Here is a 23099-nt window from a genome sequence, read left to right on the forward strand (position 1 = left end):
AATACGCTGTATAGTTCATAAAATATGACTTGAGGCTTGATGTGGTGGTTTTCAGCTGTCACTGCACTCAAGATAAGATCCCTCAGTGGTGAGAGTGTGATCAGTTTCTTCAGTCATCGTCACACCAAGAATTTCTGAGGCTAGTAGTTAATTTAGTCTGGCTTGATATTCAGTGGGGTGAATTGTATGTTTGCACAGACACCAATCGGCCGTTTTTGATAGGTACATGTGTTCAATGGCTCATTAATCCAAATATCTAATCAGCTAAATACATGGCAGCAACTCAGTGGAGTTAGGCATGTTCAAGAGGACCAGAAGTTCAAAGCGAGCATCAGAATGGGAGGTAAATATGTGATTTAAGCAACTTTGAACATGACAAAACCAGTGAGAATATCTTGTTTGGCATCAGAGAATGACCAGACGGCTTCGAGTTGATAGGAAGGCAACAGTTATTCAAATGACTACTTGTTACAGCCAAGGTATGGACAAAAGCATGCCAGAATGCACAACATGCCAAACCTTGAAGCAGATGGGCTACAGCAACCCATCTTAGAACAGGAAGCCTGAGGCTACAGTTCACTTGGGCTCAGCAAAATTAAACAACAAGACTGGAAAAATGTTTCCTTATATGATGAGTCTCAGTTCTAGCTATAATATTCAGAGGACAGGCTCAGCATCATTTAAATACCTGAGTATTGCTGCTGACCATTTATAACTACAGTGTAGCCATCCTCTGATAGATGCTTTCAGGAACACACCATTGTCATTTAGCCCGGATCATCTCAAACTGTTTTCTTGAACATGAAAATGAGTTCACTGTACTCAAATGGCCTCCACAGTCACCAGATCTCAGTCCAACAGAGCACCTCTGGGAAGTGGTGGAACGGGAAACTCACATCGTGGATGTGGAGCTGAAAAATCTGCAGCATCTGTGTCAAAATGGACTAAAATCTCTGTCTCCTCGTTGAATCTGTGTTGTGAAGAATTAAGGCAGCTCTGGGTCCAACCTGGTACCGGTGAGGTGCTGAAAGAAGGCCTGTGCTTACCCATAAGCCACAGAATAATACAATACCATAAAAATAAAGAGTTAAATACACACAGCATTTTTGGCATGTGGAGAATTTCTGAGAATTACTTCCAGTTACAACAGTTACAACAGCGGTTATTATTTAACGTATGAGAGTATGAGTGGAGTCTCTGGGCGTAGAAAACTGTAAGGTGCAGCACGGATTGGTGTGCGTCCTAAGACGAGCTGCTTAAAGTTTGGAAACAGTGCGTAACCGTTGCTGACAGGGGGCGGCACCGAGCAGCTCCGGCAGGTGAAAAAAGCGCCTACAGTTTACTGTGGGATCAGGACAAAAAGGAGCGACACACTTCAGCACAGACGTGCGGCAGAAGTAATCCCTCCATAAAGCGGACTCAGCACAGCAGCAGAGAAACAGACGGAAGTGGAACAGTTTGAATGTTTTCTTCTCTCCTGATATCCGTGGAGCGCAGGAGCGGGGGAGACGCCGGTGCGCTCCGCGATGTCAGCCGCTGTTAATGATAGAGATGGGAAGAGGAGAGGGTGCTTCGTTTGCAGACGTCGCCTCGCATGTTTGTGTAACGGACAATTAATTGTTACCTGAAGATAACTGGGCAGCACTTGTGGAAAGGGAAGTGCGAAGAGTGTTTTGGTGCCAGCTTTAGAAAAGCTGCTGGGAGCAGCCGGTGGATGTGGCACCATGGGAATAAAGACAAGACTCCAAGCCATGCTGATGTTATTATGGATCATTCAAGGTAGGGTAATTAATCCACTCACGCTCCCTAAACCTCACAGCATGTCAGTGGTGACAAAACTATGTTTTTCTTTACTTTTATAAACATCGGAGAGCAAATAACCAACTTATCACTGATGGAAGAATTTGCTTTAATATTGAATTGACAATTATTAAGCAAAGAGTCAAACTGCATTGAATAAAAGACTTTTTTAAACTGAACATGCACGACCTCTATACACTTCTGCCTCGAAGCCGTTTATAAAGGCGTTTATTCATTGCTCAGATTCAGACTTATTGTAACAAACAGCGAATAACCTGCTTCAGTCCTAATTACGCGTCTTGGAAAGCTGAAACCTCTTTCCCCCTCCTACCTTAAGTTAAATTTTGAATTTAGAAGCAGGGACTTTTCATTAAATATGTAATTTATAACGCTGTGGCTGCAACTGCTTATGTGTGTGTGTGTGTGTGTGAGAGTGAGTGTGTGTGTGTGTGTGTGTGTGAGTGTGTGTGTTTTTATACCAGAGGTTCCCTTTTAAGCACACAGCAGAGTACTCCTCATTTTAAGAGGGCATAATGTTGTTGCACGGTTGAATGCTCAGAAATGAATTTCAAGGAACTCAAACGTTGCTGCCTTTTTTCTCTCCCCCCATCGTTATTGTCCCCTGTGAGGTTAAAAATAACATAAAAGCTTGAGTCTACCTGAAGGAGCAGGATGTCATTTTTGAAAATTCTAGTCAGAGAAATCCCAGCTGTCAAATTAAGAAGGCTTACCTAAGAATACCGGTCATACAGGTTTAATGTCCTGCACAGTTTGGCCCCTGTTACTGCTTTGTGTGCATACAGTTAATGCACAAACGCTTAAATAAATCATAGATAGCGACTAACAGACTGAAGCATTGCAAATGTAAATGTTAATGCTGTTTGTACAGCAATTTGATGCAGACAAGTTTAAGTCATATTTAGCTTTTATCAGTTTGGACTGCAGTAATTTCATTTAGCTCTAAACCCTAGAGCCAAAACAAGCACAAACACACACACACACACTGATGTGCTAAAATATTATTAATTTCCTTCTGTGAATACACACTCCAATACACCATCCAGGCTCTACTCCAAAACACCCTTTAGGTTTTTCTGACTTGGCCGATCTTATTCCTGTCAACCGTGCCGCTGCATCATTTCCTACCAGATGTTGGCTTTCTCCCAGTGTGGAAATCAGAGATTGTTACAGCTTGTCTCCTTTATGTCAGGATTTGTTTGGTTCAAACTGGGGGTTTTGACTTAAAAGCAGCATCAAGAAAGACAATACTGGAACTTTATATCAATCTTACCTTACATTCAATGCTGTAATCGCTTAATAAAAACATCAGTGTTGTTCTCAAGCAGTTAGAGGACACCTGAGTTCAAATCTGTGTGGGCTTCTGCATCGGAGCCGCTGTAGCGTGACATTACGTCTGCCGTGCTTTGATTTGTGCAACTGCTTTTAATGGGATGAAATGAATGAATTCAGTTTGTGCCTCGCTGATGAGAGACTTCAACCGCTTCCTGTTCTGATGATCAAATAGCTTTTTGGATTTGATCGATGGATTCCTTTTTACGTCTTGGACAGCAGCTAAGCAGCCTGTCAAACCCGTCCTGCCTGTCAGGAAAACGTCTGCCCGTCCTGACTTTAGAAGAGCAGAGAAGACTCTGTTTGTGTTGATGAAATGCAGCAGCTTTATTGGCCTTGCATGAGAAGACCCGTAGCTAATTGGTCACTAAACGCTTAAATAAATCTGTTAATATGCTTCCTTTGGGCACCCATTTTATTTTTGATGATTTGAGGCAGATACTGAACAATCGTTTGTACCCATTAGCAGCAGTAAATCACATCTTGGTTGTACCATTCGGTGTATTCATGCAGAAATGCACTACTCTTGCCCATTAGATATTTCAGATTGGCCTGAGGACCGTGACAAGGTGACTTGACATGGCACCATCGCTCCCTTCTAATTTGAATGTCTTTCTCTTTGGTTTTGCTATTAAAAGAAAGTCATGTCCTCAGCCGATTGTCTTCACTGACGTCTGGTTTATGTCGTTGGTGTAAGCTGATGATTGCGAGCCAATTATATCCCTTTTCAGAGACTAACTCCCAGAGCTTAGCGTAATTCTGATTATGTATTGCATGATTAACTAAACAAGAAATTAGTCAGTTGTGGTCCAGCTTGGAACAAACAGCATTCCTGGCAAGGCTGCTGCATGAGTATTAACTGTCAGCGCAAAGATTTGGAAGCCCTCAGAGACCACTGCAGAATGGCAAAGAAGTGTCTCAGTCTTCTTGATGTCAAAGTCAAAGCACTTGTAGATACCAGGGTGTTTGTGTCACTCCCAGCAGGAAACTCACATGAAAGTGAAGACTTCAAGAACCGTTGAGCTTATTCATTTAACATGTCGATTATCTTATGAACAAAACGCAGACATGTTTGGTTCTTTTTAAGCAGTTCAGAAAGCCAAAGCATCACATACACATAAAATTGTTGTTGTCGGTTTAACATTGCAGGAAAAACGTAAGCCCAATATCCCCTCATAGTTTACCACACTGTAGAAGCAGGAAATAAACAATAAGCAAGAATGGGACTAGTAGTCAGTACCACAATACCAGTCGAGTTACACAATTGTTGATGCCTAATTTGATACCATGCGGACTGATACACAGATTGCTGAATGCGTGCAAATAATCTCAGACTAAGTTATAAACACAGACAGACTGCCAACTCTTTGGAGTCTGTGCCGATAGCACAACTCGCCTGCAGCGCTACTCTTTATAGTAAGACACTCAACTCAGCTGGTTGCATTTGGTTTTCCTAAATAAAGGCACGGTTGCTGAGTGTCTACGTCCTTTAGCAACATCACTATTGTGGAGGTTCCATTTAGATTCAGAATGGTAAGTAGTTACTGTGAATTTCTGTGTAAACAGCAGCAAATATGTGATTTCCCCCCCAATTTTTTACAGTTAGTTGCTGCATTATTATAAACAGATTGCTTGAAATTGCCAGCTTGACCCCATTCAGTCAGACTGTTGGTAGACATGATATGATAGCAGTCACTCTAAACACAACGACTGTGAGTTGCAGTCTTCAAAGAAACCATTTCAAAAGATTAAAAGTTCATACCACATGGTCACAATGATTTTGGTCGTGCTGCAGATCAAAATCATATTATTCAAGTAGAATCATTTTTATTGCCAGTACTACTGAAATGTTTGTAAGGAAGGTTTGTCGTTCACAGCCTATGGCCACCATGTTGAAGGCCCACACTATCAAACAGGAAACGGGGGATTCCAAATTTTGGAGTGTGCCAAAAACAGAGGGGAGATTAGCACTGTTTGCAGTAGTTTTCAAATCTCTTTTAAACATCATGAGTAAACTTGATTTTGTCTTTCTGCTTAGAAACCCTATCAATGGAAAGCAATGGATACAACGTGTTTCAAAAGGCTTTTACTTTGAAGATGAACAGTCATCAGTTTGTGTTGCACTTTCCACAGTTTCGCTACAGCTGTGAGAGTGGCTGGACTGGACACTGTTTGTAGACTTGCAGTCAAACTATGTCATCAAGGTTTTTGCCATCTGGTTGGGAAAGATGTTTTTCCCTAGTGACGGGTGGTTGCCAGCAGGTCACTGACCAGCCTGTAGGCCTGTGTGATTGGATGTTTAGCAATTATTTTTCCTTGCAACTGCCATCGAACTCCAGCAACCACTTGCAATCAGTCTGGCAGTACTAATTTTACCCTTAGAGCTGGTAGTTTTCACATGGTCAGATGGTCATAGATCAGTGTCCAGACATGTGCGACGGGCGCCTTATTCACTTTACTCTACATTGTCTTTACGATTGTCACACATTCAAAATGGCAGACAAGTTAATGCCATGTGGATAGTAGTCACGTGTCTGCAAAATCTCACTGCACCACAAAAGATCATTCCTGCCTCCGAGTGTGCTTCTTCCATCACAGACTCGTAGAAATACACTGTGTTCCAAAGAGATATGCTGAGCAATGGCATTCACTCCTTACCTCATTCATACTGTTGTTTAGCATTTAAAAATCAATGCCATGTTAGGAGAATTAAAAACTTGGTTTGCATTTGAAGGGGTCTTTAAATTTTGTGAGTTTCTTTTTTTAATAGGAAATTCCTTTTTTTCCAGGCTTTTTGCTGGAAACATTACATTTGAATGCTTTGAATGCTCGTCGTCAGCTCCTCAGAAAACATCCTGATGCCGTGCATCTTCGGAGCCGCTTCATTGAACCAAATTGATCTTTTCTGGCTCAAACTGGTAAATTGGCACCAGTTTCATGCATAGTTACATTTGTTAGGCTGACACATACCTTAGTGTGGGCGTTGGATGAGGAAGCCTAATTGACCAGAGTCCACTCTGTATAGCACAAACTCACAGAAAGACCCCTGCAGAGGGGAGAGACACTGATTGGAGGCAGAAGGAGCCAAAGCTACCTAAAGAATTCTCTCATGTAAAACTAGGTCAAATTAATTGGCTCATGCTTGCCAAACAATAAAGAGGACAGTGGTGAGCAGTGTTTTATGTTGCTGCACGCAACAGCTGCTGCATGTTGGACTTCATACCGACATGGATCTATCAAAACATCCAAGTTCCCTCTGTCGACAGTTGCAGTAGTGGAGGTTGACAGGTGTTGATTGGAGCTTTGCGTGCTGGATCACTGAGCTAATGTGACTTTGAGGCAGGTCATCAAAGCAGTCTGAATTTGCTTTGAGTTAACCATGATGGATGTGGAACTTTGAAAACACTGATGCGGTACAGATTTTTGCACCCAGTAACAGACCAGAAAGCCTCATCCTGGTGCAAAAATAGTTGTTTATATAATGCTTGCAGTGGTTTCTTACAGTTTGCTGGTTGTGTTTGCGCTGCTGTAATGAAACTAATGTCACATTTTGGCCATGCACATTTTAGCTGATGCACATAAAATAAGTAACCCACATTTCCCCCACATCAGAAAGAAAAATATGGCACACAACGTTAACCATTATGCTCACAAACTAATCAGCATTTTGCTTGCTGAATGACTTGCTTTGATGTTTGGTACACTGACTGCATTAGTGATTTGCTATCCACAGCACACTCTTACAGTCCAGTAACGCTCAGCATTGTGCTGCTACATTTTAGAACCTTTAAGGCAGTAACTTCAACATTGAAGAGTGGAATAATACCTACATTCAGGAGCTCAGTTTTCCATCTTTGACTTTAACAGATATTTATGAGCATTTTTTGTTTTTCAAATTAAGGCAACAAAGCAATAAAAAAATCTATGTATAGATTCCTTGAAAGTGAAAAGACTCAAACTAGGCCTGTGTAGAGGACGAAAATCTCATCTGGGTAATGATATAAGACATGAGCTTGGCTGATATTGGGGTTTTTAATTCCAATACCAAGACCGATATTTGGTGATCAAAAAATCAGATATTCAAATATAGCGCCCAATATAGTTTTTCATTTTTTTATTTTACGCTATTGTTTGTTTCATTATGTCGAAAAATAAACTGTTTACGGCAATATTTTTTCATCGCAACGCCCAGCTGAAAACACTTCGTGCAAGTCGAGTTGCCTGAGATTCACAGAATTTACAGAAAATGTAAAATTTTTGATATATATCGTTGTTTGGTCATATCGCACAGCCCTATAGTTATAACTACAGGCCATCATGGAAACTGAGGACAAAAGTCCTCACGCCTTATTACTATGGGGAACAGAGCTTTCAGTCGCTCTGCTCCCCACTCTGGAACTCTCTTCCTCCAGCCATAAGAAATATTGACTCCCTTTCCGTATTTAAGACACAGCTCAAAACACATCTGTTTAAACTGACTTCAGGGCTCGCAAAATTTCAAAGTCCCTGGTAGCCCTTCGGGCAGGGACTCTTAAGTTTTTGGAAGCCCAAAATAAATTTAAGTAGCCCGAATAAAAAAGAGAGCAAATTTTTGATTGATGTTTTGTTTCCTGTTTTGTTTCCGTTACAATATTATACATTAAAGTATAATATTGTAACGGAAACAAAACATTAACCAAAAAAATTTTTGAAAAACAAATTACAACATTGTATAAAGATTACAATCATCAACTCAAATACTTGGTTCTAATTGAACAGAAATTTCTATGAACTTGTAAGAACTGTGTAGAACATGAATCAGTCTGTGTCAGATCCTGAATCTGAAATTTCCACTGAAGTCACGGGTAAGAGGCAAGTGGAACCAAGATCGAGGCCATTTGCTTTTTGAAGTTTGCAAAGACTGATAAATTGTGCCAGTGGTAGTTCAGTCTTTGCAACACAGTACGCTGTTTTAAACTGATTTTCAGGTTTATTTTTAGTATGTTATTTGCAATTGGTGTTTGTTCTGGGAAAGATACTGCAGACTGAGCAATAATGCATTTCTTGCATTTCTCATGGGTTCTAATGGGGGCCTTTCTTAAAATGACTGGTCCCAGTAACAAAGGCGCTTGTCGACTCAGAAATCGAGGGAAAACCAACAACACACCCGGCAGAACATTATGTTATTTACATGGGTGCACATAAGTGGTCCGCATGTGCACCAGATAAGAAGTTGCAACGCGCGTTTGCGTCCATATAAAAGGCTGTTTTTGTCCGCTAGAGTGGGATTTTCACGGCACATTCTGCACCACATCTCTGTGCGTTCATCATTTGTTTAAAGCCAGCTCACCTCCTGCAACCACTTTTCCGAGAATATGTGCTTCTTTTGTGGTTCGGACTCCTTCTGACATTTCTTTGGAGGTGGAGGAAAACCAAAGTAACTGCTTAAAGGAGCTTCTTCGACATCTTTAAGAGTTCTAAACAAATGTCTGTCCTCCTCCTGAAAATCTTATGTATGCAAACACGCGTTGCAACTTCTTATCTTGTGCGCGTTTTTTATTTTGACAGGGAATACACACCTGCGGACCACTTATGTGCAGCCCTGGTTATTTAGCTCGTCATATTGCAGCCACAGAAATTCATTTGTCCATGAAACCATAAAGCTGCACTTTCTTTTTGCCTTATAGTCTGATTTGTCATAACTTTTCCGTTTTGTGGTAAGCTTTTCTTTGGCTGTCACTTCTTCACCCTGACCTGTCTTATTTGGCTCAGCAGAACTAAAATATATATCCTGCTGCTTTTACACAGGCACTCACATAACGCTCAGCGATTCTCTGCGCGATCAACCTCTCACATGTTTAAGCTGCGGGAGATTTCACTTGTCATGTCAGATAGTAAGCGAGTAACGATTGATAAGACGACGTCAGAGGAATTGGTGCGCAAATTATCGTCACTCACCAATCAGTGCTGTCGCTCTCTATACACAGTTCGCGCGATTGCAAAGTGAAAGCAAAAAACAAGCGCAAATTCAAACGCGATTTCAATATGTCACATATTGACAGTGGCTCACCGATGCCAATGACATAATTACCCAGCTGCATTTCCGAAAGAATGCAAAAGCATTGACATATATTTTTCCTTCCTACGATAGCCCGACGGGCAGGGCAGAGATAGATTTTGGTAGCCCGACTGGAAAAATCGCTAGCCCCAGGACGTCAGGCTAGCGATTTTGCGAGCCCTGGACTTATTTGCTTTAGTGCTGATTTTATCTGTTTTCAAGCTCTGTTTTGCAATTTTAACTTATTTTATGTATTTTATGACTATTGTTCCTTTTATTAATTTTGTTCTTTGTAAGGTGACCTTGGGTTTCTGAAAGGCGCCCTCAAATAAAATGCATTATTATTATTAAAAGTAGCTGGGTGCCAGGTGGGTAACCCAAGTGGGTCCCAACCATCAGACCTGCTTCTACCCATTTGGGCCCCACACTCATTTGTTGACTGGGCCTGATTTGGGGCCCATCTGGGTCCCATCATTAATCCATCTGGGCAAACACATTTGGGGCCACCATGGAAACTGAGGACAAAATTAGCTGGGTCCCAGGTGGGTAACCCAAGTGGGCCCCAAATATCAGACCTGCTTCTACCCACCTAGGCCCCACATATTTTTATGACCGGGCCTGATTTGGGGCTTATCCGGCCCCCCAGCATAAACCCATCTGGGGAAACACACTTTGGGCCACCATGGAAACTGAGGACAAAATTAGCTGGACCCCAGTTGGGTTTCCCAAGTAAGCCCCAAATATTAGCCCTGCTACTCCCTATTTGGGCCCCACATATGTGTGTTGACTGGGTATTTATTTACTCGCTCGTCCTCTGTGTGACTGTTCGCATTAGCTGGCAGTTTGTGGGATTTTAAACACGTTTCTGTCCATCTCGTGGGCAGACGATGGAACATCAGCACTCGTAACATAGCTGAAGGGTGTTTCTCCCATCTCTTTTTGGGACTGGCGTTTACAGTGCAGTTTTATAGTCCACATTAGACTTTATGTAACCATCCATACTACAGAGGTAACCCCTCATTTAGGAACAAGCGCCTTGATTTGTCTTTACTGATCCTTCTGTTATTCAGAGCTTCCTAGTTTTGTCTCACTTCTACTCGCTGAGTTGATATTCACATGTGTGCCTGCATCCATGTGTTGCATATTGCAGTAAACACCATGAAATAAAGAATAGAGCATGAACGACGGAGATGAAAAGGTTTTCATTTCATCATCTTTTATATATTGTCATATTGCACAGCTCTAATTCACACAGAATATGTAAAGCACATTAAGATACCGGTTCTACAGCAACAGTAAATCTTTGCTTTGTAATAAGAGCGCATACACAGCAAGACCTTTTGTTTCTTTTGTGTCATTACTCGCATCCGTGACCGGAGAGGTCAGAGCTGTCTTTGCAGCATAAGGGAGTCCTAAAAAATATTAAGGAAGGGATGTTAATATTGTGTGTTTGTGTAGTTGTGTAGACAGTGAGGCAAAAAAGAAGCACAGAGAGATCTAGTGGTAAAGCTTTACAGGTGTGCTTGCCGTCCATGCTCCATTTTTAAGAGACTAATGATGTTTCCACTGGTGACCAGTGTGGTTCATCCACCAGGGGAGATGAAACTTGCAGGAGTCATTTCAGTCTCACCCCTTTGCCAATTATATCGTCACTTTGCTCTTTGGTCTCACCTCAGGTGCGTCACAGCTTCTGAATCACAGTTCTGCAGAGTAAAAACTATCCAAATGAGGTGCATTGCGTTTGTACTAGCCGTTGGTCTCCCTGCAGATCGTTGGCCATAAATGATGTATCTTGGAGGAGTGTGTCATTTACACCCCAGGCGTAGGCGAAGGTCGTGATGATTCAGACCAGGTGCACTCTGGGTAAACAACACACACTAATGAGGTATATTTTCTCTTTAAATAAGACTTTTGCTCCGAGTGTGAACACATGCACAGTACAAAGCTATTATGCATTGTGCGCTGTGACATTGGACTTGAAAAGGGCCGTTTATGTTGAGGTCTGAGACAAAGCAAGCCATTAATGCTACTGTTCATAGCTTGAGAAAGCTGCCTTAAGCTACTGGAATTAATTTCCTGGCAGTTTCTGCAATTCAACACAAACACTGAAAGGATTTTAAAATGTTATTGTCTGTATCTTCTTTTAACCATTTGAACATTAAAAAAACTTGTTAACTTCTTCAGCATTTTAAAATCTTTGCTTTTATTAAAATATTGATTTTTTTTATCTTTAAAACTGCTCGTTTGTTAAGAAATGATACCTTTTTTTCTGTTGACTTGGTAGTGGAGGTAGGAAATAGCCTGTCTGATGGCAGGAGATGAGTTTTGCACTAAGATGCTTGAAGATTATAGTCCGGTTTGGCTATTATAGTAAAGCAAAATTAAACTGGATGTTTTTGGTGTCGGTAATACGTTAATTTTAAAATTGTGGTGACAGCCCTGTAAAGCTGCTGTGTGGTCCGTGTGAAAGCAGCAGGGTTTTTGTCTGAGGAGAGCGTCCTTTGTGGCTTTTCTGTTGTCGCTCGATCGTCTCGGCAGATGGAGGGGAAGTTCGTTGTGGCCAGATTAACGCTGTCATCTGGTTTGAGGTGTAACCTGGCATTGCACCCTACGGGCGTGGCTATGTGAGGCTAAAGAAGGTTCCAGAGGTCAATCCCACCAGAGCAAGGCGACTCACAGGCTGCTGTTATTCCGCCTTACAAATTAAACCTGCATTACGCTGCGCCTCTGTAATGTTACGCTTGTTCATGTAATGCGCTCTTGAAGGAAAGCTTTCCTCTTTTTCACTGAAAAGTGTGATGTTTAGTGTGTGTGGGATTTTGTAGCATCACCGTAAGGTTAAACATATGTGGTTTAGTGTGAAAGTGGAGTGCGCTGTATAACAGAAACGTGTGTAACCCTGAGCGGGCTCCCTTCTAGCAGCACAGAGCTGGCAGATTTGAGCCTTAATCCCAGTGATCGTGAGGGTAGTCATCATTTTAGTAACACAACAAAATTTAACAGACCTTTATACAACAGAAGTCAGATAGGTGCATTAAGTGTGTTTTTAACTCTTGGAGGTTTTTAACATTACACAGCAGCTGACGGTGTGCTGCTCCTGTGACAATCATGCATGCGGGATATGCCCATGGTACTCCAATATTCTCTTATTACTTATTTGCAAAGTTCAGGATTATCAAAGTTAAAGCAGAAATTACGCATAAAAAGGAGACGTGTCAGTCAGAGAGTAAAAACCTATAGAAGTCTGTCTGTGTGCAGATTTTGGGCAGCAACCTCCGTGCTGTGGCTCCAGGTTTGTATTTTCTAAAAAATATGTCACACACTCTGACCTGAACAGCCTGCTGGTTTGTTTGCTGAACCATCTGAGCAGTCTGTCACCTTCCAATATTGAAAATCACTGACAAGATAAATCGCTGCCCGGCGATGTGCCTGCATGTGTCAATCACAGATGTTCCCTGCACTGCGAACAGGTGTGAGCATGATAGAGTGCAGTTACATACTACAGATAACAGACAGTCACACACACAGCAGAAGTCAAAGTGATGTAAACAGAGAACATATCATATGCAGAAAGCGCTCTAGAGTTTTGTTTACACCACAGAGGAAGACAGTTAACCGATTCAACCACCTGAAAACGCACCTGGAGTATCATGATCATCAAGCAGTGGTTGGTCACGGGAATTATCAAACGTTAGCTCTAACATCTACAAAGTGAGGCTGTGCAGCATGTCTGCAAATCCGTCTGGCTCACAAAGACACTAGAATCACCAATGAAGGTGCATCACATCTGGCATTGCATTACAAGTGTCCAATAAACAGTGAAAGCAATAAAGACTTATGGAAACTTGTCAATTTATTGGACAAACATGTGTTATCCCCTTACAGTGGTGTCTATTCTTGTGCTGTGTGCATACACTGGAGAGGAAATAGAGAGGGATCCCACAGCTGCCGAGTACTTTGCTTTGAGTTTTATTCATATTCGTCATGCAGGTACAATTAATGTAATAAAAGGACTTTTAGAGGATGCATTTATCTGCAAAAAATGCTCAAATATGCAGGAATGAAGAAGAGTGTAAAAATAAAAGCAATATCGTGTGTATTTTATTTTTCGAAAACTTTTGGTCAAATATTTTATTTATATTTTTCAGAAGAATCCTCAGAAATAATTGTTAACTCAGTATTTATTAAAGTGATTATGATCATCCTTTTAGCCATAATCACGCACCGATAGAGCAGCTTCCTGTTCATATTATATAGTGATTGGCCTGTGGTTCCAGAATCCTCTTTTTACTTTAAATATTAAGTGCTGGGCACCTGATTTGAATCTTAAATCATCCTGTTAATTTCCACTTTGCACTGAGGCTCCTCGCCTCACTTCCAAAGCTCAAATGTTCACCAACTATTGGATTGTTAACCCTCTAACAAGGAACGTGAGCAGGGTTAATCCATTGTGAGACAGGTTAGTTTTACCCTGTTGTTGCAATAGTATTCCTACTTAGTACAGCAGGAAGTGTGGGGTCTTTATGATTTTTACCAGAAATCGTCAGCCTTATATTACTGCAAAGAAAACAAAAACTAATTAACACAAAATAAACTAACAACCTAAAAATACTCATTTGAAAAATATCAGCCTAAACAAAATGTTTTCGTTTTAAGATCATGGTCCTTCACCTGCTCTCTGTGTATGTTAGAGTAAATCCTCGTAAAACAGGCGTTGTTGTTTCCATAAATCCTCTCTTTGCTTTCTAGCCCTCAAGTGTTTAGTGCAGCTCTAACATCAATTTAGGTTGTGGATAAAATTTTCACTGTGTTTTGTGCTTCCGGGGATGGTGAAGCAATTGCCATTAGAATTAGCACCTCAGGCTGGTTATGCTCAAAATAGGAACAACCTAGCAAGCAGACTATGAAGCCAAACAGTAGATTATAATCTCAGTGATCTGTCAAACCCTAGAATAATTGGCTCTTTGGGATGACTGAGAATTGAAGTCAGAGGCAGCGTAATGACTTGAAGTAACACTCCTGTCTATAAGCCTCGCTAGGTTTCATTGGTGTGATCAGGAAGGTTTGATAAGAGGGATTTCTCCTCGGCACCATCAGGAGGGCCTGTAAGACTGACCAGAAGAGGTTCCTTATTACAGCATCACATAAGTAATCTTTATTCTGCTCCAAGGGAAAAACACTGCTTGTTAATTTTCACCGTTAGTGAGGAGCAGACCTGCCGTGCACTTATTTCTGCTGTCGACATTTAGCTCAAATGAAAAAGGATTTGCATTCAGCGTCAAACTGCTGCAGTTAATAGAAGTTCAGTGAAATGAAACGTTACTTTGCTTGGACTTCCCTCTCAGTTAAGGCTGTTGTTAGTGAGTGTAGGTCAAGATTCAAGGGAATAGATTCTCCTCAGCAGGAAAAGTATTTTAATTGAACCCCCCCCCCCTTTTTTTTTTTTTTTTTGTAAATGTCAGCCATGCTCACAGCAGCCATATCAGTATTAATTTCTGAGTCAATTATCTGCTGTTGTTCAGTGGATGGTGCTTGGTGCGTTCTGTGGGTCTATCTGCAGACACACAGTGTTTCAGCTCTTTTACTAATGATTTGTGCCACAGCTCTGCTGCTTATTCATTGATAAAGAAAGAGTAAGATGCTTTTGATGGTTGATACGTCAGTACGGTATGTAACCCAGTCAATAAACTACTCATATACAATTATGTAAGGTCAAATAATGTCACATGGGTGTTTCAGGACAACATACAACCTCAACCACAACACTTAAACACACATAACACAGCACTCAGAAGCTACCCTGCAGCTTCACAAGTACTCTGTTTAATCTGCACTGGTCACTTCACTTTATTGTCATTGATATTTATATTTAGAGTGCAATACTGTAATTTTCTGCTGCTCATTCCTGTGCAATATCCCATCTGCCCTCCCGTCATATTTCTTTTCAAGATTTTCTTATTTAATCACTAGTGTACATATATTTATATTTATAGATACATATATATTTAGTCATTTTTTCTCTTTCACCATGTCTCTCTAATATTTAGCTCCTTACTATTTTTATATTTTTATATTTTATTTTATTTTATTTTATTTTATTATATTTTCTCCTACTGTATCATGCTGCTGAGTGACTGCTGCTCGTCAAACACATTTCATTGCAATGTTGACCCTGTGCTAACTTGCATATGACAAATAAAACTGAAACTGAAACTAAAACATACGTAACAAGAAGAATGTACTATACTACTACTGGTGGTGCATCATTGCACACAACTGAATCATTCCCTTTTTTGCGAGCCTTCAATGCACAAATAACCTATCCTAATTTGATATGTGCAAGATATGCACTTTTTTCCAGATGCCTTCTTTCAGTAGTGTTTATTAGCTTATAAAGAGAACAGGAGGTTTCTTTCAACATGTCTGACGGTTGCCTCAAAGCTCTGAAGCACTGCCAGCTGTCCTTAGAGGCTAAGCCATCACACAATGGCTTTTGTGTCCCCAGGTTGTTCTGTTTGAACTGTAGTCTCACACTGAACATCTTTTACAGAAAACTTCAAACTTCACCTCACATGTACCCCTGATGTATTCCAATATGCGTCTCTTTAAGATCATATTGAGTCACATTTACCCTGAAGTGGCTCCTGAAAGCCCACTGAAGTTAAATCGGCTGCTTTGAGGCTTAACTTTATGCCGACACAGTTTTAATGATTAAGATTTTGCGTTTATTGCCTAATAAGAATTTTTCAGTTAAAAGAAGTTTGAAACTATAACATTATAAATTACTAATAAAAACATTTCAGTTCAGTATCAGCTTTGTAGCTGTTCTGAAATAGTCATGAACTGTGAAACGTAGGATAATATCAAGCGGGCCTAAAACATGACCTGCTTTGTTTAGCTCTCTCCTGTGACTCTGTCAGCAAAGTGGCAGCAGGGAGTCATGCATTAAATTACATATATTAGAATCTATAGAGTCTAACCTGTATAGATTTTTTTCAGAGGGGGAATTTACTCATTTCTATTTCAAGCCCAGGGGTTGGTTGGTCTTCTAAATTGATCTGGCGAACACAGCTGCTTCTAAGAAGCCTGCTCCAACCTGATAAGCCCAGTAACCATGGCACCTTTACCGGCATAGCTTAGACATCAAATATGCTTCATTTCAGATGGGAAGGTGAAGTCATGAACTTCCTCAGGTATCAAGTCTGCCCCCAGAAAGGTAGAAATGATTCTGACACCTGTGAGACACAGGAGAAAATTTTCAGCCCCAAGAACTGCCCTCCAGTGAGTTCAGTAGCTGCAGCTGCAGAACGGAAACAACCACATTCGCTGTCCATTCGTAGTCTTTTTGACTGGTTTTGAATCTCCATTAAGAGAAGTATAAGATAAATATAATCTATCCTTTCGAGCCTTTGATGATTTCAAAAAAAAATCTCTTTAAAAGAGCACGTTGTGTTACAAAGCTCTTACAGTGACTAGTGACATTTTCAAACCAACCAGATCCATTCACACCAAAACAGCCCAGGAGCTGAACTGAGTAATTTTGAATGAGTACGCTGGTAGCCTTCAGCAGTCCAGAAGAAAATCTCCATCAAATAAAATGAAATAATAGTAGTGGTTAGAGCCTGACCTTAATAACCCAATAAACTATCAAGTGTGTGCAGGGTGTAAATAGACATAGGTGGGATTTCGTCATAGGCAAACAGTAAGTGACAATATTTGTTTCATAGACATTTCAGGCACTGTTTCATTATTTATTGGTGAACATACACACAAGCAGGCTCATTGAATCCAAAAACTCTTATAGAGGTGTGCAGGTTCAGTTTGATGTGCATTTACAACTTCCTGCCTTCATCTGTGTGTTGACCCGCTCTGCTGGAAGGATTAATCGATTCAGCCGTAGTAAAGGGACAATCATCTCTAACTATGCTCGCCCCGTGTACTGAGGGATCGATTCCACTCCAGCCCATGTGCTACACGTCTTGCACGTCCCTGCGCTCTCTTTGACTGCCTTGAATGTTCATCAGTCACTTCATTTTTCAAGCAGACATGTTTCGTGACTTGCTTTATGTAAGCGTTGCTTAAATGTTTGGACAAAAACATCTGATCATAGACATGATCTGAAGTTATTCTGAAATAACAAGATACTTGGTAGATTGATAAAAGGTGAAACCAATCCTTAGTACAAAATATCAATAAATTAACCTACGGTGATACCACCACCTCTTAGGGGTGGGGGAAAAAATCGATACTGTGTAGTATCGTGATATTTTGTTTGCTAATAATGTATCGATACAGGGACAGCAGAAATCGATATTTTGTTACAAAAAAGGTTTTTGTGCTCTGACTTCAGAGCATGTTTAATCTTTTTCTGAGCAAGAATCCTGACATTCCTTCACTGTCCAAATGTGTTTAACTTTTTTTTGGTAGCAATAAACATGACAGTTTACTTATTGTTTTATTTCAATTAAGTGTAAAACTTTTTTATTTAATGTAAAATTATATTTTGTTTTAATTTACTTTCAAATTCTTCAGTTGCTGAAGGGGCTGCATAGTTTTCATAAACTGCATAGTTCAGAATAGCTATAATTGTACCAGATGGTTGTTCAGTTAAGTTGGACTAGACTGTAATACAAACCGTTCAGTTTGTCAACAATAAAACTGAAATGAGAGAAAGACTGAGTGTGAGACTTTGATATTAGATAAAATGAATATTGATAAAGTTTTCCTTTATGTACAGAATCTGAATATCGCAAAATATTTTAAAAAATTGCAATAATATCGTATCGTGTGTTAAGTATTGTGATAATATCGTATCGTGGGATGTATGGTGATTCCCACCTCTGCCACCTCTGTGGTTTAAGCAAGTTGAAAGAAATATTAAAAACTAAAGGACTCAAAAGCAAGTTCGGACTGCTCTGTAGTCCTGTAGTCCCCTTAGTCTGTTGCACAGTATCAAATAATTTATAATAATGAAACATATTAAAATTTCAGTTTTATTTGTGGTTGTATGTCCACATTTTGGAAAATTAAGCTTGCTTAATTGCCTATGAAAAGCTAATTTTTACTTTTCTTAGGCGTCACATGTGCTCTTTGTTATGAGGTTGCGTTTGTTTTTGTCTTAGAGTTTTTAAGATTTCCGCAGCATTAGAGTAATCCAGTGATTATACTCAGTACTTCTGCTGCTACACTGCAAAAAGTGACAGCGAACAGTTGGGTCGGAAAACTTCATTTTCTAAATTGTAAACAAATACACCATAAAACAGCATTTATGCTGCTCCTAAAGTGCACAGAGGGTGTAGCGTCACCGTTTTTCGAAAGTGACCAATCAGACTGGGCCCTTTCTTTCATTGGGCTCTGCCCGCCAAACTTTTAAAAGCCGATTGATTCGAGCGAGCAGAATTCATCTCTAGGAGTGGGTTTTGATTATCGATTTATCGATTAAAATCGATTCTAGCTTGGATAACGTGATATCGATTCATTAAAATCCTGAATCGATTTTTTTTAATAAAAATTTACTTTACGCCAGAATCTCAGTTTAAACCTCACAAAATTTCAACAACCACCAAACAGCTAAAACAGTAAATGAGAGCAGGTACACGGATTCTGCACAAAGACATAAACACAAAATGCGGATCAGAATCAGTGAGCTGTCGCCTTTCTCACCCGACGGCACGGACACGGTCGGGGCTGAAAGCCGACAGCTCGCTGATTCCGATGTTTCGGCGGGTCCGCGCTTTGTGTTTACGCCATTTTTGCGCTAGATTCTGAAGTTGCAGGTTTTTATCTCTCTCCAAACTATTTGACTGAACCAGCAGCAAAAGAAGATCCAAGCTACACTTCACATAAACATCGTCATGAATTCCCTCTTACTTTCGCTGTTTTGCCTCCACCACGATAAAATCACACTTCATGCACAGCTCTCTCTCTCTCTCTCTCTCAGTGTACTTCAAGAACAGTTTCCCGTCTAAAAATCTGTTTTCTGCATTAGTCGCTTGCTTGTTACGCACAAGTCTACAGTTGTTTACAGCGCTGTCGGACGCTGTTGTTTTTCCTTTTACTTCCTTCCGAAAAGAAGTAAAAAATAAGGCAAGGCCAGCGGAGAGCCACGAGTCACGTCCCCTCAGGTGTGGGTGGGAATTAATTGTAGTCTCTTTCTGGGCAATTTCATACAGGCAATCTTTGATAAAAGTGAATCGGAATCTAATCGATTCTAGAAATCAGCGACACCCAGCCCTATTCATCTCAGAGAGCAGAGCTGCGTGGCTGTTTTGTGCACTTTGCCGCTGAGTTCTGCGTGCGGAGGTTGTTGAACTTAAATTGAATTGCATGAGTGGCAATGAATACCAACAACTGTGAAATTAAATTATTTCCTCATGATTATGTTTTATCTTGTGCACAGTTTTTGGCATGAACATAATAATGCTATAGTTGAGATTTCCTTGCCTTATAAGCACTTACTTATAAAAACTGCTTATTGCTGACATACCATTAGACTTGAACGCATTTTTACTATGATAACCCCAAAACTCTCTTGTAAACTGTTTTGTAAATATAGCTGTCGTGGCTTTTATTGTACTTACAGCTTGTTGAAAATAAGCCTTCAAACTAAAGAAGATAAAAGGTTATTTTCCGCATCTGTTTTTAGCTTTTTGGCTTTGTGCTATTAGAGCGGCGTCACCTTGAAACGCACACCCTCTTTTTGTATCATTTAAAGATGACTGAAAACAAAGCAGGGATTAACAGCTCCTTTTAAGAGCTTGTGAGAATAATTGTGAGCTGCTACAAATAATTTCCTCACAGAGATGCATTTATATTCTATATTCAGGCAAAAAAAGGCAATTTATTAGCTCTAAAATAACACTGCTCTGTTTTCACACAGCTTTGACTCATATGCAATTTGTGATAAATCACTGGTGCCAGCCGAAACATTTCCTGGTTTTGTGGCATTTACGGCTTTATTTCATTATTCATCTATTCTTCCCCGCACTGAAAAGTGACTAATTACCCAAAAGACGAACAAAATACGGACAGAGGTCCTGCTGGAGTTTTCTTTGAAATCTTCTAGTGGAGATGACCGCCGTGCATTTTGATCTTCTAATCAGCGCACTTGTACATCTTCACTGCCTCCAAATGAGAACATTAGTGTGACGGCTGCAGTCACAGAAGTAGAGCTGCAGCATTAAAGGACATTCAGCTATCAAAGCGTTTCTATATTGAAGACATGGAACTTAAATAGAGAGTTGTGGAACGTAACATTTTGTAGTTAAACTTTATTATCATTTTGTTCACTTATTGTCATATAAACTGCGACAGATCAACATGGAAACCCACTGGATGACTTCTGCTATGGGGGAAGACAGTCAATATATCTGCTGGGTCAAGAGTTCATCATTATTTACTGACTCAGATATATATATATATTTTAAAAATGTAATAAAAGGCGAAATAATTTGTTACATTCTCAGCCTAGGGATAACCTAGACATATAATGCTTTAAGCAAGGAAGGGTCAGCAACACAAGACTAACAAAAAAAAAAGGCCCTAGTGTTCCCTGCTGTTCCCTAACCAAAAACAAAAGGTAAACAAAAGACAGTACACGAACCTATGCTCCTTTCCAACAAAGAAGAGGAAAAAGGTTACATCAGAACAGGCTTTTAACTCTTTATTACCTGCTGCAGCTCTCAATACATACAGTGGATAATTATTCACAATTTCTAATTACTAAACTATTTACAATGATACAAAGAGTACAAATGAAATCACACTATTCATTAAGGATTTCAGTTCAAGATTCTCTCAGTCACACGTTCATTCAAAATCATCATGCATTCCCTTCTTTTGCTTTCCGTCCGTCCGTTTTCTTAACCCCTTACCCAAATAAGGATCGTGATGGAAATCAGAAACAAACAGGCTCCAAAGTGTCTTTTTATATTATTTAGTCAAGACAGAATAAGGTCTGTGAGTGTCTGATGATCTGATGACAAAGAAATGGAAACTCTTAACCTTTAAAACATGGTTATCACAGCATGTCTGCAGTTCATCAGTGATAAAAGTAGGTCTAGTAAAGGATACCACAGAAGCTATAAATCAGATTCTTCTCCCTAAAAGCTCACACAGAACAAAGGAGACTGCTACATATAAGCAAATTACATGTGTAGACCATTCTACAATGATGATGCAGGAGAGGCACTAGAATAGAATAGAATTAAACTTTATTGTCATTGCACATGTCACAGGTACAAGGAAACAAAATGCAGTTTGCATCCATCCAGAAAGTGCTTTAGCCATAATATAGATATATTACAGAAATGGGTCTGTTATAGGTATGAGGGTACAAAATATGGGTCTATTATGGGTATTCAATTCAATTCAATTCAATTTTATTTATATAGCGCCAAATCACAACAAATGTCGCCTCAAGGCGCTTCATAATGTTGTTGTATGTTGCAATGTGCACGGTATGAAGGTATGCTATGAATATGCTATAATATACATATAAGTATGTACAGGCTGTAGTGAGTGTACAAGCTATGTACAGGATATAAATATGAAAACTATACAGAAATATGAACTATGCAAGTTATAAACAGTTGTAGAATTATGATTATCGTATTGTACAGAATGATTGTTTATACAGAATTATACAGTAGTGCAGTTAAGATAAGTGAAATATGTGAATAATTTCTGAGTAACTTTGTACTTTCTTCAGAGATAATATGCATGTACCTTCCCATACCATAGTCAGTAGTGATGTGCGATACCACTGATTTCCTTTCCGATCCGATACCAAGTAAAATTCAGGGTTGTATCGACGATACTGATCCGATACGATACTTTGTACAAAAATGTATTTTATTTATTGTATCGCAAATTATAGCGTCATAATGATTACAGGACATAAGATTACTTGTTCTTATCACTTAATAATGCAGAGTTCATCATATAGAAATAAAAAACTGAACACGTTGCCTGCACGCAGCACTAAAGGACTCTGCGAGAGACGTCTGTCTCACCCTATCAGCACCTGTCCCTCTCCTCCTCTTCAGTTCGCCTCAACATACGTTCGTCATATTCTGTGATATGATTTACTCTGAGGTGTTTGACAAGGTTAGTGGTGTTGCGGCAAAACCTCACTTTTTTGCCACATGTATCGCAAACCAAATCTCAGCTGTTTGTGGAGGTAAAATACATCCGCTCCAATTATGAGTTATGTTATGAGTGCGCACGCCAAGGGGCTGCGAGACATTTATACAGCCGTATTTCGCACATGACTATGAAAGGCGGAAGAGGAAGTAGTTCCTTCGAATGTAGACAATCCGAATGTTATAGTTCCTTTCCACTGTGTTCCTGTTAATGATAAACTACAAATTTACCCTAAATTACTAAAATATCGATATTTTAATGTGAGAATCGATTCTAGAACATAAATGACTGGTATCGGAGGAATCGATATTTCAGGATCGATCTGCACATCACTAATAGTAACTGAAACCCGAGTTAGCAGTGGCGACTGCTTGGGAAAAAAAGAAGCAGTCGAAAGTACCTTAGTTATCTCTTAGAGAAGCTAATGCGAAGAATGCTGCTACATAGTTAGCTAATGTATTTATTGAAGTTTGTTAAACCTCTGTTTTTGTTGTTGTTGTTTTTATTTTCAGCAGAACAAAATTACGTTGTAAAAAAAGTTAGAAGTGAAGTTGTGTGACAGCATCATTTTCTCAGAAAAACGTTGTTGATGAGTTTATGGTCTCAGTCTCTAGTTTTAAGTCATATTAAATATGTTTTTTGTAAATTTTGGACCAGTCAAAAAAAATAGCAGCAAAGACGATATGCATTAGGGGGGCTTAGTTTGTGATTGACAAGCACATTTTCTATTAACCAATGGGCTACATCCAGCTTATGGGCTTCCATCGTT

At 39.8% G+C, this 23099-nt stretch overlaps 1 protein-coding gene across 2 annotated transcripts in view; it reads left to right on the top strand.

Moving 5' to 3' along the window:
- Positions 1-1285: 1285 nt before the first annotated feature.
- Positions 1286-23099, top strand: part of esamb (endothelial cell adhesion molecule b) — a 60084-nt gene continuing 38270 nt past the window's right edge. Inside the window, exon 1 of one of the 2 annotated variants that reach the window (XM_085184651.1) lies at positions 1286-1779. In XM_085184651.1, coding sequence (XP_085040777.1) covers positions 1725-1779 — 55 coding nt within the window. In that variant the 5' untranslated portion in view covers positions 1286-1724. The remainder of the gene's footprint in view (positions 1780-23099) is intronic. The other variant, XM_085184652.1, reaches the window with a different exon arrangement.

This window comes from Neolamprologus multifasciatus, chromosome 14 (genome assembly GCF_963576455.1).
Source record: "Neolamprologus multifasciatus chromosome 14, fNeoMul1.2, whole genome shotgun sequence".
NCBI lineage: Eukaryota > Metazoa > Chordata > Actinopteri > Cichliformes > Cichlidae > Neolamprologus > Neolamprologus multifasciatus.